General features: G+C 39.3%; 2 protein-coding genes across 2 annotated transcripts; one reads left to right on the top strand and one right to left on the bottom strand.

Moving 5' to 3' along the window:
- Positions 1-2,126: 2,126 nt before the first annotated feature.
- Positions 2,127-3,226, bottom strand: LOC131018954 (pelargonidin 3-O-(6-caffeoylglucoside) 5-O-(6-O-malonylglucoside) 4'''-malonyltransferase-like). The gene is made up of 2 exons (XM_057947638.1): positions 3,040-3,226; positions 2,127-2,953 (listed from the first exon to the last, which is right to left on the bottom strand). Exons 1-2 carry the CDS (start codon positions 3,224-3,226, stop codon positions 2,127-2,129), a joined length of 1,014 nt encoding a protein of 337 aa, XP_057803621.1.
- Positions 3,227-11,798: 8,572 nt separating this feature from the next.
- Positions 11,799-12,840, top strand: LOC131014189 (uncharacterized). The gene has a single exon (XM_057942081.1). It carries the CDS (start codon positions 11,842-11,844, stop codon positions 12,793-12,795), a length of 954 nt encoding a protein of 317 aa, XP_057798064.1. The 5' UTR covers positions 11,799-11,841; the 3' UTR covers positions 12,796-12,840.
- Positions 12,841-14,839: the final 1,999 nt, after the last annotated feature.

The following is a 14,839-nucleotide window of genomic DNA, read 5'->3' as shown; positions in this document are numbered from 1 at the left end:
GAAGTGTCCCAATGATATTCTAAATAAATGTGGGCTGGAAAGAATAAATCTTAGTCCAATAAGCAATTTAATCGGCCCAAATGAAGAATTAAACTGGCCCAACGAAATATAAATGGGATTAGAATAAAGTCTATCACAATATACACTTCAGCCCATCTCTTTTAAAATTTAGAGCCCAACAGGAAAATAGTAAAAATGGCCCAATCTCACAATTAAAAGAAAAGCCCAAAATCAAACAAAATAGGAGCCCATCCCCTGATTAACACTCGGCTCTCTCTCTCCCCAAAACCAATTCTCGCCTTTCTCTCTCTAATCTTTCTCAAGGCCGGCCGCTCGGCCCCTTCTCCATAATCGATCGGCTCTTCCTTCTCCGGCCACTCAGCTACCGCCTGCTCCGGGCGGCGTCGATTGCCGACGCGTCGAACCCCGGCGACGTCCTCTCTCTCTCTCCTCACGCAGAACCCAGTTGAGCCCTAACTCTGGAAATCATCACCGCGACCGCATCCTTGTCTGAATCCGGCGAGCGGCCGCTGCCTGGAAGCGGTTCCATCCAATTCCCGTCTCCATATTCTCCTTTCGACGTCAAGCCCTAGCTTTCAGAAAAGGGAAAAACACCACTGTCGAGCGACCGCTGCTGCTGCGCACGAGTCTCTGCTCGGCCATGGTTCCGGTTGGCCTCAGCGACTCTCCAGCTCCGATGCCTTTGGAAGCTCTGTTGTCGCGCTTCCCGATTCAGAGCAGGGTAGCAGCCCACTCCTCTCTAAAGCTAAGTCAAAATCTCGCCCCTTTTTCTACCGGTTCGCAACGTGAATATAGACAAGTGCAATCTCTCCTTGTTTTGCATATGAAACATGCTATGCTCGATTGAAACTTCGTATATACTATCACTTGTACAAGAGCAAATAGTTGGTGCTTGCTAAGTTCAAGATGCTTATGAGGGTCTTATATCATGTGAAACTAATCATGATCATGCATGCTTGGTATGAATGTTTACTGGAATGAGTATTTGAGATAGTGAATTACCTTGAATGTGTTTGAACTGATTGCTTGTTGTTGGAGTTGAAAGAAATGTGTAATAACTGAAATGAATTGAAGGTGCCATGTCGAAACGAATGGAGGAGACTTGGACTGAAAATAGCAAAGTTAAGGACAGAGCTTACCTTGCAGTTGTTTGGTTTGATTGATGTATTGTTCGTTGTAGTTGATTAGTTCCAACTGGGGAATTAACTGAAATGAACGATGATTCTTGTTTGAATGCAGGTGAACTTATCAAAGAGAATGAAGTCATTGAAGCCAAGCCTTACCTTGAGAGCTTCGGCCGAACGAGCTGGGGCTATTCTTTGATTCTCTTTTGGGTGAAATGAGTTGAGAGTGAAAAACTACATTTGTTGGTTGGGTTGATATTAATAGAGAAAATGACGTTGCATACTTGAGTATGCTAGAAAGATGAGCAGGCATAGGGTGGCTGGAGGTAGAGATTTGAGGGAACCGGGCAGCCATGGAAGGCGGCTGAAATACTTCTCTGGGGCTTTTGCCGATGGCTGATGAGATGAAAGTGCAGAGGGGGTGGTCGGCTGTTGCTCCAGCACTCTACTTTTTCCTTTCTCTCTCTTTGACTTTTGTGCTCAAATTTGAGTGAGTGGCAGTAAGTGGGCCATGTAAGTCCCAACCTTTGTAATATACTATACGAATTTCCCAAGCTGGGAACTAAACTGTAATCCGTGAACTGTAAATAAAATAATGGTTCAAGTTCCTAAACATCGTGTTTCTGTATCCGTTTGATATCTGCTTTCTTGTTTGCCAATATCGATAAACTGTAATATAACTTAAATTAAATCCGTGGATTTAATCTGCTTTGCAGTCGGAATAATTCCACGACTTCTAGTAGCACTAATAAAATATAACTGCATCTGTTTTTCAATTAGTAAATAACATGACTTCGCTAAGTCAGTTATAACTTGAAAATAATAATTACTGAATGGTTCAATAATTCTCATCGCGATTTACTCATGCGATACAAAAGCATAAAACTAAAATAATAACTTCGTCTCTGATAAATAAATCAGGATTGTAAGCTGAATTCTCATAAACTGTTAACTGGATTCCATTTACTGAAAGATGAGATTTTAATATCGAGATACTGTATTTAAATAACATATAAAAAGCGGGTCACTACACTCATCTTGGTCGAAGTAAGGCATGTCATCTTGGTACAAATGCACCCATGCCTCAATCCCATCACCCTCTTTGTTGCTCATCAGCACACTCGAGTTGCTACGCAGCCGCTGCGGTATAAGGGTCGCCCACGCAGGCTTCCCCCACCCGAAGTCAGCTTCGTAGAATCCAAACTCGCTGCAGTCGGAGAAGGCTATAAACTTAGTCTCCTGATTCTGAAAAGCTTTCATCATGCTCCCCAAACTTTTCATGATAATCTCGCGTCCATCTCTGTAGGGAGACAGCACTCCCGCAAGCTCAGCCACAGTGTTCCGAACACCATCGCCAATCACATCAACCAGTTCCTGGACTCCCATCTCCTCTGGCGTCAGCGTCGTGAACGTCAGGTTCGCACAAATGTGCTTCGACTGAGGTGGAATCGTTCTCTCTCGCATGTTGATTGGTTGGAAAACGACGAAATCTCTGCTCTTCCCATGTTTGGCACGGTCCACGCCGATGAGGGCTTTGGCTATAACGGCGGACACGACTTGGGATCCTGAAGTCGTCTCCGGCCTTATTTTCGATTTGAGAGTCGTTAAAGCCGCCTTGTCGAATAGCAGCCTCTTAGCAACAATCTTGGGGCCATCGGCGCTAGATGCCTTTGTGATCTTTGCAGGGGAGTAGAGACGCAATGCCGAAAGACGGGGTGACTTGAACCAGTTTATCTGGAAATGAAGGTGGTGATGGAAGGTATGTCGAAAATCCTGTGCGAAACGCTGACGGCGATGACGAGGGTGGCCTGGATCGAGAGGAGTGGATTGGAAGCATCTTCGTCAGTTCGGAAATACTGATCGGGATAGAGATCGTTGAGTATGTGAGCCTCGCTTTTCCCGATGAGATCTACGAGCTCGACGTCGAGAGCTTCTGCTCTCATCGTTGCAGTCGACACGGTTCTCATCCTTGATGTATCTTCCAGCAAGCGGGTAGAAATCCACCAAGGTTTTGGCCAATGCCTGATTCCGGTTTCGATTGATAGAACAGAAGAACAGCCAAATTCATAGGCGACAGACATTTATCCAGAAACGAGATATCGTAGTTGTTGAGGTTTGGAGGAGTGCGTGTTAATCTTTTGGAGCTTCATGTTTAGTGGAGTTGGTGCTAATACTATATATGTAGTACTCTTGTTATAGAAAACCTCTCAGTCTACACATATATAGAATTTATGAATCGGTCATTCATGATTGCATGGAAGCAACTGTTTTCAGAAAGTAGCATGAGAAAATCGATAGCCAGCTGCCAGGAATGACTATTGGATTCCACATTAATCCATTTGATAAGTATATAACCACGTGAAGTTGTTAGATAATCGATCTACTCACAGTATATGTTATATTATATTCTTAAATTTTAATTTATATTTCAATTATTGAATTATATTAAATTATTTCATGGTAAAGGAGTGCGTGATATTAGTATATAAAATAAGCCTCATCATTTGCAATTTGAATCATAATAACATTGCATCATGTGAACATGCATGTAATGTACCCATAATACTATTCAATTCCCCAACTAAAACAAATATAAACGTTGCATGTGAAAATGTAATGTACTCATAGTATATTCATTTCCCCAACTAAAACAAATTATATATATATATATATATATATTCAAATCCCAAATCTATAATCTATAATATATTAAAAAATAACTTTCAAATTGAGTGACAATTATGCGATTATAATAAAATTGAAGTTTATTTGTAAATTGTGAAATTTGACTAATTATAATATTTTTTGATATGGATATCAAATTAAAGGTCACGATAAGAGTTTTACTTTGATACTATTTTATGCAAATATTTGATTTAAAATGTAAAGTTATATTTATTTAAAAATTAAAACTTAATCAAATTATCTCTCCTCTTGTTTTCTTTGAATAAATCTATTTTTCAATTCTTTATATTTTTTTTATTTTTTTCATAATATCAATTTTTGTTATTATAATCTTTTTATTTTTTAAATTTTCTTATATTTAGTTCAAATATGTTTAATTTAAATTATATTTATAAATATGATAATTAATTAATATCAATTATATATATAATATAAAAATATTTTACGTTCATTAAACGAATGTAAATGCCTTGTCTATAGATAAGTGACATTTGGACAAGAAAAATCATGGTAGTTAAACTTATACTCCCTTCGTCCCATTATTGAAGACACACTTTCCTTGTTGGGGTGTCCCAATAATAAAGACTCACTTCCAAATAAGGAAAGAATTGGGCTTTAAAATACACTAATTAATTGCACCTTAATTACAGTATAAATAAGAAACAAAAAAAAAAAAACCCTATCTTGTTTCCTACTCTCTCGGCCTCTCCGCCTCTCTCTCTCTCGAAAGTTCTCTCGACCTCTCCGCCTCTCTCACTCTCTGAAACCCAAGGATTCCTCCGTCCTCAGCCTCCATCTGCGCCGCCCTCTTCCGAAACCTAAGATTTCGTCGTCCTCACTCTCTATCCGCGCCGCCCTCCTCCGAAACCCTATGATTCATCCTTCATCAGCCTCCATCCGCGCCGCCCTCCTCCAAAACCCCAATCCCCATATTCCCTCTCTCTGGAACCCTAGATCTACGCGTTTATGGCCGATAATAGCAGTTGGTTGGCATATTTGAACTCTGAATTGGTCCCCGATTCGGAGGATGAAGAATTCTTTGATAATATACCTCTGTTGCCGTCACCGCCGTCTGGTTTTTTCTATGAGGGGAGCGGCGGATTTCAGGGTTCTGAGGAGTCCGCCGGTGGTGCTTTCATGGAGGATTCGAGGGTTCCAAGGAGTCCGATCCGGCGGCCCATCTATCGCCGCCCCTCTACCGCGATGAAGGCGCTCCTATGCACGGAGAGTTGGGACGACGTCGTGCGTGAGCGGGAAGAGGTTGTCAGCGGCGACTGGTGGCTCCGGTGCTCCCCCTTGTTGCGAAGGATGGTCTATACCATGTTCCCGGAATTGAAAGGGTGAGATCTTTCTTATTGTTGCGATATTTGTGATCTTATATGCGTTGTTGGTATGAGGGGTGTGGCCCTCTGTGTTGTTATTCCGCTGTGTTCATCTATTGTTTCCATGAGTGCGATTGTGGTAGATGGACTGAATGCTGAGATGATGAACTTGCTGCTCATTTTATTTTCCCTATAAAAGAATCTATGATTAAATGTCAAAAAATGAGATTGTGGGATGTGTCCCCATTTGGTTTATTGATGGTTGCTTCCCTGGTTCTTTCTTGTGACTAATTGTGTGTGATTGCATATGGTGTGTGCCCTGGTTCAAGATTTGTGTGTAATTATATTGTGTATGAGGGCAGTGTCCCTCTTGTTTGTCCTGCCAAAAACTAATCTTTACAAAAAACTTAAAACAACATCTTTAGAAGCATTCCTATGCATTAAACTTTACAAAAAATTGTGCATTTTTCTTTACAAGCATCCTATGCATTCATCTTTACAACTGATTGTACTTGCACTACATCTTTACAAAAAATAGGCATTCTCCTCCACCTTCTATATGCTACCACCATCTTTACAAAAAAATTGCAATCTCATCCTCTTGCATATGTTGCTGCCTCCAGCTAAGTGGAGGCAGTCTCAATCATGCTCAATTGATTGAAGGCTACCTCCATTGCTTCATATGCATCATCATGTAATCCCAATTGCTCCTTCAGTTGGTCTATGCCTTCAACAACTCCTTTTTCAATCAAATATCCAATGCACTCTTCCACAAGTTCTTTTGGCACTTCTAATGACATTGGAAGTGCACCTTGTCTTGAAAGCATTCATTTCTTCATGTGTGGAAGCTTATAACAGTTTTGCCCTCTTACTTTCATGATTTCAATTAGACATCCCTGTAGGCTCAAGAAAACAGAATTTAAAGTATGGGGACTTAGCTCCTCAAATGATTTTTCAACTGCTTGTACTAGCTCATGCTCATTTGTGGCCACTGATTGTACTAGCAAGCTCTGAATGGCCCTAAACCAATCCAAGTCATTGATGTTGGTGTCTAGGCTATTTGGAGGTTGATGTATAATCTTGATATCAAATCCATTGGCTGTTGCAGCAGCTCTCCAATCTGGATCATTGTCCTTAATATGTGGCCTTGCATTATCTTGCTGTATATATATAGTTTTGCTTGCAAATTGAGGCCATTTGTCCCAAATTGCAGGAATTAACTGTATATAAAGGCAATGAACTGGAATTAACTGGAATGAACTTGAATTAACTGGATTTAAGGTACATTTGAATGCAATATTTGCTACATTTGGCTATACCTTGGAGATATACCAGGCCTTCATCACTTCTTTGGTGATGGATTGGATTTGCTTCTCCTCCATTGTTCCAGCCAGCCTGTTCTTGCTTGTTCTCTTGGCTGGTACCATCTCAGTGAAAGGAAAAATCCCTATCTTGCCTCGAATAACACACTCTCATCTTCATTAAATAGAGGTCTGCCCACTGCACAACTAAACATAACTTTTTTGATAAACTTCTTACTCTTGCATGTGCGATGTGGATCAGTTTCCTCTGGAGTTAAGTAAAATTTGTGGTTTGCTTTGGTGATGTAGAGCCACTTTTCATCAATGTGCACTACATTGTGCATATTCTTGAACTTTAGGACATTGCATATCCTATCATACACAATCTGTTCAAGAGAGAACCGTAGCCTCAATAACTTGTTGGGAGCCGTCAAATCGGGTCGGATAGCACTTGAATGAGCTCTGATCAGCCCATTTGAGATCCATCTGCCCACTGTACTCTTCGAGCAATTTATACCTGTTGCTAGTCTTCGAATGGTTCCCCTTTTGTGCAACTCTAGACTAGATATGAGTTCTAAATCTATTTGCACTCTTTTTCTTCTACATTTGTTGATTTTTTTTACTTTGAACAGAGACTAATTGACCTTGTGCTTGCTCCTTTTTTGCAGCCTGCCATAAACGCGAGACGGAGCTCCGACAACACCCCCACTTCGCCATGGCTGCAGTGATAGTCCCATGGTGGAGCTTCCCATCTGTTGAATTTTGAAGAAGAAAGAAGGGCATGACTTGCCTTTCCTCACTTGTTAAATCCTTCCTTCTACCCATCTTATGGTTTTTTTTTTTTTTTTGTTTGGAGCTTCTAAGACAGTTTTTGTGTTGATTAGTGCTCTGGAAGAACCACACCTTTTATAAGGTTGTAATCCCAAAATTTGGTGGGAAATTAAACTTATGAATGAAAAATGCTCAGTTGGCGCCCATTTTTTGAGATTCACACTTTTAGTTTTGTGTTTAAAGGGGAGAAGCCGCCCATGTTGATTATGTTTTGATAAGCAATAAATGAATATAGGTTTAATAAAAAATCAACCAAAATAAATAATCTGGATTAAAAGAAAATTTAATTAAATTAAATGAATTAAATTTTTTGAAATTTTTGGAAATTAAATTCAAAATTCAAGTAAAGCATTAAATAGAAAGATTCCAAAATTAATCACCTACACTAATAGTGGTGGGCCACAACACTACAACTAATCTATCTCTCCTTAATCTCCGTGCCCAAAAGATCTATGTCTTTATTAATGGGACGGAGGGAGTACTAACTACGACTAATCAATTTCTTTTAGATCTTGTTTTTTGTTTGGAAGTACTAATTGGGTACTGTTTGGCTGAATTTATAAGCTTTTTAAAATAACTTATAAGTTGTTTAAGAGTCTTCTTTAGAGTGTTTGGCAAAATAAGCTTCCAAAAAACTTATAAACTGTCAAATTAAGTTCTCCAAAAAATAAGTTCATCTACGCTAACTTATTTTCTCATTATCTTATAAGCAACACCTATCATACAAAAATAATTCAACTATGATTTTTTCATTTTAATTCTATATCATTCTAATTTCATTAATCATCTATTCTCTCTCTTGTAACAATAATTTATAAACTTTTATAAATTTACATCTTAATTACAAGTGAAATATGAATAATGGCCAAGGGATACGGTAACAGATACGATTCCAAAATTCCGGATCGGGCCCACGTGAAGTTGTTGTGACAACGAACCATTAGGATTTAGCCAGGTGTATCAAATTGATTCACTTATAACGTGTTTGCATTTTATTTGTTTGCAATAAATCTTGGTAAAACCCATGTGGAATGGGTAGATAAATAAGCTTCATAAATAATATCGTAGAGAGTAAGTTATATAGAAATGTTTTAAGTACACATGAGAATATGGACAAAATGAGCAGTCCAGCAAAAGTTGACTGCGGGATCTTCACAGAATTGACTCAATTTACTAGTTGTTCTAACGTTTTTCCTTTTATTAAAATAAAAACTAATTTTTGTTGCGATAAATCTTTGTTTTAACACAAAATCTTCTTTACGGTAGACCCGGGTGGTACCCGACTCAAATTCTGATCCGAATTTAATCCAATTAGATTATTTTACTCTAATGTCAAGTGTTAGTGTCATTTCAATATAGTATTAGTGTCATTTACATGTAGTGTTAGTGTCATTTTTGAAATAGTGTCATTTGTAAAACAAAATAGTGTTCGTGTTATTTTCGAAATAATGTTACTTGTAAAACAAAACAGTGTTAGTGGTAATGTCATTTAATTTCAAGAAAAAATGGGTCAAGATAATCCAACAATGTCAGGATCCGAGTCGAGTACAACCCGGGTGTACGGTACACCCGAGTGTGCAACAGACCACCTCTTGTTTTAATATGCTAAGCAAGTCAAGTGTTTTAAACTGCAGCTTAACTAATTTATTATTGAATCAAATTCAAACATTATTTATCAAATGCGTCGATGCTCGTGCGTTTATTTGGGCTTACATATGTTTTTGCAATTTAATTTTAAATTAAAATTTGTTATTTATTTTGATAATATTCTAATAAATATGATCTAATTATTAGAACTCATTATTTTTCTTCTACAATTATATAATGGATTCAACAAATGACAAAGTTTAAATCCAAAGTTAATATCTAAATTCATCAACTAAAATTTAAAATCCAACAAAGCTCATATCTGATATGTATATTCAAAGTCCATAATTTAAAGGGTATTTTGTAGGTATTTCACGAGTATGTCGCGGATATTTCGCTGGTATTTTTTACGGGTAAATGGATTTCGCAGGTATGGATAATAAGTATCTAAACTCATATCCACAAACTAAATAAATAGTGAATTGTAACCACGAAACTATCCGTGGATATCAAATGCTTCTCAAACCCACACCTATTAGGGTCGGGTAGTCGCGGACAGTGACGGAGGTAGAGGGGGGCAGTGGGGGCACTGGGCCCCACTGGAAATTTAAAAAAAAACTAGGGGTATTTTAGTAATTTCACAATAATATTAAATAATACTCCCTCCGTCCACCAAATGAGTACCCATTTGTGGACGGCACGGGTTTTAAGAAATTTATGAAGTGTAGTATGAATAGTTTAAGGGTCCCACTTTTTTAGTGTATTAATTAAAGAGATGTGTGGGGTACACTTGCCAAAAAGGGAAATGGGTACTCATTTCGTGGACGGACGAAAAAGGAAATATGGGTACTCATTTCGTGGACGGAGGGAGTATTATTTTAGTTTCAATCCTAGTTTCTCCCTCGTTGATTGCGGTTCTCCCAGAAATTCGCTCTCTCTCCCCGCAATCAGCAACTCCAACGCCGCCCCTACTCCAACGACGACGCTGCGACGACCCTCACCACTACGGCACCGCTGCTCCATCAACACTGCAGGTTGCACATCATACTAATTCAGAGTAAGAATATCCCCAAATCACAAGCCCTAATTCAATTTTATGATTTTTCCCTTTAATAAACAGGGTATGCGTATGAATAATATAATCAATTATCAACGAAAATCATCATAAAAATAAGAAACATGAATAGCAAAAAAGGATTACCTTCCGCGGCGCTGTTGCGATCTGAACTGGAGGTTCTATGATTTCCAAAGACTAAAGTGGAAGAAAAGAAAAAAAAAATACATATGGCCATGGGATTTGGCTTTGAACAACACGTGTAAAGCAAAAAAAACACTCTTAAAGCCATTGAAATTTGTATATTTGTTTATTCAAAGTGGTCTTCCCTAGTTTCCTTAATTCCTTTCATTTGAAACGTGTATAATCAAAAACTGAGTTAATTGTTTAGTTATTCCTTTGTTTCATCTTTATTTATTTGTTTATTTATTGTTTAATTTTGTTTATTATATTTTAGATAAATGAAACGCTATTATTCGAAAGCATCTCCCAAGGTAGATGTTCCATCTTCATCAGTGAATGAACATCCTCAAATATTACCAAAGGAAGTGAGCATTGGAGTTGATTCTCCACCTCAAGCATCAACAAAGGGAATGAATATTGAAATCGATTTAGAAAATCTTCCAAGTGATCCGGGACTACGACTTGATACAATGAGCTATCCACCAAATTTAATTGAGCAGGTTCGTAGAGCTTATTTATTGAAAGGTCCATGTCAGCCACGGAATCATGACTTTCCTCAAAGGATGGAAGGAAATCGAAAACGCAAATTTGTTCCATTTTGGTTTGATGAATTCAAGACTTGGCTAGAATATAACATTACAAAAGACGCAGTTTTTTGTTTAAACTGTTATCTCTTTTCATCGGGGCGTAGTGAAAAGGGACATGATGCTTTCGTATCTGGAGGATTTAATTGTTGGCGCAAAAAAGAAAGATTGAGATATCATGTTGGAGACCATACTAGTGAGCATAATAGATGTAGATTGGCATGCGAAGATTTGATGAATCAAGCCCAGCACATTGAAGTGAATCTTTCTAGAGTATCAAAACAATCAAAGATTGATTATCGTTGTAGATTGAATGCTTCGGTTGTTTGTCTTCGCTATCTTATTATGCAAGGTTTAGCTTTTCGAGGAAATGATGAGTCGGAAAGATCCTTAAATCAAGGGAATTTTATTGAGCTTCTGAAAGTTGTTGCTTCTTGCAATGAAGATATATCTAAAGTTGTATTGAAAAATGCTCCTGACAACCTCAAGCTTACATCTCCTGACATCCAAAGTGATATCGTAAATGCAGCTGCAGTTGAGACAACAAAAGCTATCATTATGGATATTGGAAATGACTTTTTCTCTATTTTAGTTGATGAGTGTCGGGATGTATCTGTCAAGGAGCAAATGGGTGTTGATATACGCTATGTGGATAAGAATGGATGTGTTATTGAACGTTTTCTTGGTCTTGTGCATGTTAGTGATACAGCTTCAACCTCACTTGAGATGGGTATTGATTCTTTGTTCTCTACTCATGGTTTAAGTGTTTCCAGTTTGAGAGGTCAGGGATATGATGGTGCAAGCAACATGAGAGGTGAGTTCAATGGGTTGAAAAGTTTGATACTTAAGAGAACTCCTAGTGCTTATTATGTTCATTGTTTTGCTCATCAACTTCAACTCACAATTGTTGCTGTTGCTAAAAAACATACAAGTATTGGGTCATTTTTTAATACTGTCACACGATTATGCAATGTTGTTGGTGGTTCTTGTAAGCGTAGAGATATGCTTCGAGAGAATCAAAGAGAAAAAATCATTGAAGGTATTGCAAATGGTGAAATTAATACGGGAAGAGGATTAAATCAAGAGATGGAATTGAAGCGGCCCGGGGATACTCGTTGGAGTTCTCATTATGGTACTCTTATCAACCTAATGCATTTATTTTCTTCTATTATTGATGTTCTTGAGTATGTTGGGAAGAATGGAAATGATGATGCACAGAGGGCTGAAGCCATTGATTTGTTAGAAGTTATGAATCGCTTTGAGTTTGTGTTTGTGTTACATATTATGAGGAAAATCTTGGGAATCACACATGAACTATCTCAAGTGCTACAAAGAAAGGATCAAGATATTGTTAATGTTATGAATCTTGTTAAAGTGGCAAAAACACGTTTGCAAGCGATGAGAGATGATGGTTGGGAGATTTTGTTGACTGAAGTTTCCAAGTTTTGTAGCACACATGAGATAATTATGCTTGATATGGAAGATGAATATGTAGCTCGAGGAAGAGGAAGACGTAGAGTTGAGAAAATGACCAATCTCCATCATTATCGAGTTGAGTTATTTTATTCTGTGATTGATATGCAAGTTCTAGAGTTAAATCATTGTTTTGATGAAATCAACACAGAGTTACTTTTATGCATGGCATGCTTGGATCCTAGAGATTCATTTTCTGCATTTGATGTCAAGAAGCTGGTTCGCCTTGCAAAGCTTTACCCGTCTGAATTTTTTGAAGTAACTTTGTATGAACTTGAAAGACAGCTTGAGAACTTTATTTTTGATGTGCGCTTAGATGAAAAATTCTCAAAATTATTAGGGATCGGAAGTCTGGCTCAAAAGATGGTTTCTACAAGAAAACATGAAGTTTTTCCGTTAGTTTATCTGTTAATCAAGTTGTCATTGGTTCTACCAGTTGCTACAGCTACAGTAGAAAGAGCTTTTTCAGCTATGAAGTTCATAAAGAGTGCTCTACGCAATCGTATGGGAGATAAGCTGTTAAATGATTGTCTGATATCTTACATCGAAAAGGATGTATTTGTAAATGTTACTAATGAAGCGATTATGCAGCGGTTTCAAAACATGAAAAATAGAAGGGAAATGTTATAATGGTAGGAAATTTATTTTTATTTTTGTAATATTGTAGTGCAACTAAAGCAATATTGTGATTTTATTGAGATTGTTATTTATTCGGAGTCTTCTATATTCTTTTTTATGAACTTATTATATTATGATTATTATTTGGCCCCCCCTGATTAAAATGTCTGGCTACGTCACTGGTCGCGGATATCCGTTACCCGCGGATAAATTGTCATTCCTAATTGTGGGTCTTTGATGCCTTTTGGGGTTCAAATGGATAAAAGTGATATGTGTTATAATTCTCCACTTTGGGAGTAGCACTAACATGCGGAAAAAGTGATTCTCTCTCCACTTTGGGAGCATGCGCGTAGCCCACGGGCTTTGACCCGTTTGTCCTCCTTTTCCCATTAATCGGCGACTGGTTCTTCTCCGGCGTCGCCACCTCCGTCTCCCAAACGAGTCACACGACTCTATGTTTTACCTTGGCAACTTCGCAGCAGCAGTTGATCTCCGCAGCAGCAGTTTCTCGGACAGCAGGAGAAGCCTCTCCAGCCTCCGCCACGCTGAGCTCCGGCCATCGGCATCCACAGCACACCGTCGCCCGATCCCGGCAGTCCGAGTGAACAGCACGCCGGACCGATCCAGACCGCGCGATCTGATCCAGATCTTGAGATAGGCTCGATCCATATCTTGAGATCAGCCGCGGGATAGCTCGGCGTCCTCCATCTTCGACGTTGCCACCAACCGTCGACTCCGGCCATCACCGTTCGCTGGAGCTGTGCTTTTTGTCGCTTCTGCTGTGCTCAGATCTCCCTTTTGACTTTTCTCTGCCTGGTTTTCTCCGGGGACTTTTTCATGGCTTCCTCTTCCTCTGTTCCGCCTAACCTTTCCCGTGAATTGGTTATTGTCCAGAACTCTACTGATGCTTCGGTCCCTCGATCGATCCTCCCTGGATCTGATATTGGGAAGGCTAGTTCGCCGGTGAACTCTACCCCTCATGAGCAGCCACTAATCATTAAGGGTAAGCCTGTTACTAACCCTCGACGAACTTACGCCTCCGCGGCTAGGGTTTTTTCGCAAAAACCCCCTGATGTCTTAACACAAGATTTTTGTGCGCTCCATCCACATACTACTGGGGAAAAGATAGTGTTACATATTCCAGATTCTATTTATCAACAACAGTTGCATGAGCTTCGTTTTGCGCTTCATGCGAAGTTACTTTTACCTAAAGGTAGTCTTCCTCGGACTTCTTCGGATATTCAGAAGGAACTCTCGTCTTTGTGGCGTTTGGATAGCCCGTTTCGCGTTGTCACTCTGGGAAAAGGGTTTTTTACACTTCAATTTACTAGGGAATCGGATATGCTTACTGCTCGCTCCAAACTTTCATGGAAGCTTTCCGTTGGACTTATTCGCATCCGTGACTGGACGCCTCTTTTTGATCCGTATAAGGAGTCTTCTACTATTGCCCTTGTTTGGCTCCGAATTTATTACTTGCCGCATGATTGTTGGCATCCGGAAGTTATTACGGGCATTGCACGTGCGGTTGGCACGCCAATTAAGATTGATGGTCTTACTCATTCTGCTGCTGTAGGACACTTCGCGCGTGTCCTGGTAGAGATTGATGTTTCTAAGGTTACTCCCACTCACCTTTCGGTGGCACGTGGCAACGTGGCTTTGGAGGTGGAATTTGGTTACGAGTCTATGCCATATTTTTGTGGTATTTGTAAAACGGTCGGACATTCTTCGGATAGATGTAGTAGAAAGCCTAAGGACCCCAGCTCTGTGGAGACTGCGGTTCCCAACAAGGTCTCTACTTCGGTTCCTAATGATACTCATGCGTCGGTTCCTCCTGCTGCGGTTTTAGATGATGGTTTTCGTCCGGTGCAAGGTAAAAAACATTGGCGTCAAACCCAACGATGGAATAATATATCAAATCCTCCTGTCACCACTAGTCAGAATGGTTTTGAGGTTCTTGGGGAGGAATCGGATACGGAGATGATTTATGAGGAAACTGAGCAGCCGCTTCAGGCCTACGTCGGGCAGAAGGCTCCTAAAACGGGTATTTCATCTCCTA

This window comes from Salvia miltiorrhiza, chromosome 3 (assembly GCF_028751815.1).
Source record: "Salvia miltiorrhiza cultivar Shanhuang (shh) chromosome 3, IMPLAD_Smil_shh, whole genome shotgun sequence".
Classification (NCBI taxonomy): domain Eukaryota; kingdom Viridiplantae; phylum Streptophyta; class Magnoliopsida; order Lamiales; family Lamiaceae; genus Salvia; species Salvia miltiorrhiza.
Note: the sequence above shows the minus strand (reverse complement) of the source record. Positions and strands in the feature narration are given on the sequence as shown.

Bases quoted from the DNA above. Each gene is read 5' to 3' on its own strand.
- LOC131014189 (XM_057942081.1), top strand. From the start codon at position 11,842: ATGCATTTATTTTCTTCTATTATTGATGTTCTTGAGTATGTTGGGAAG.
- LOC131018954 (XM_057947638.1), bottom strand. From the start codon at position 3,226: ATGTCTGTCGCCTATGAATTTGGCTGTTCTTCTGTTCTATCAATCGAA. The intron at 2,954-3,039 runs GCGAGGCTCACA...CTCTCGATCCAG, and splicing joins CGTAGATCTCATCGGGAAAA to GCCACCCTCGTCATCGCCGT.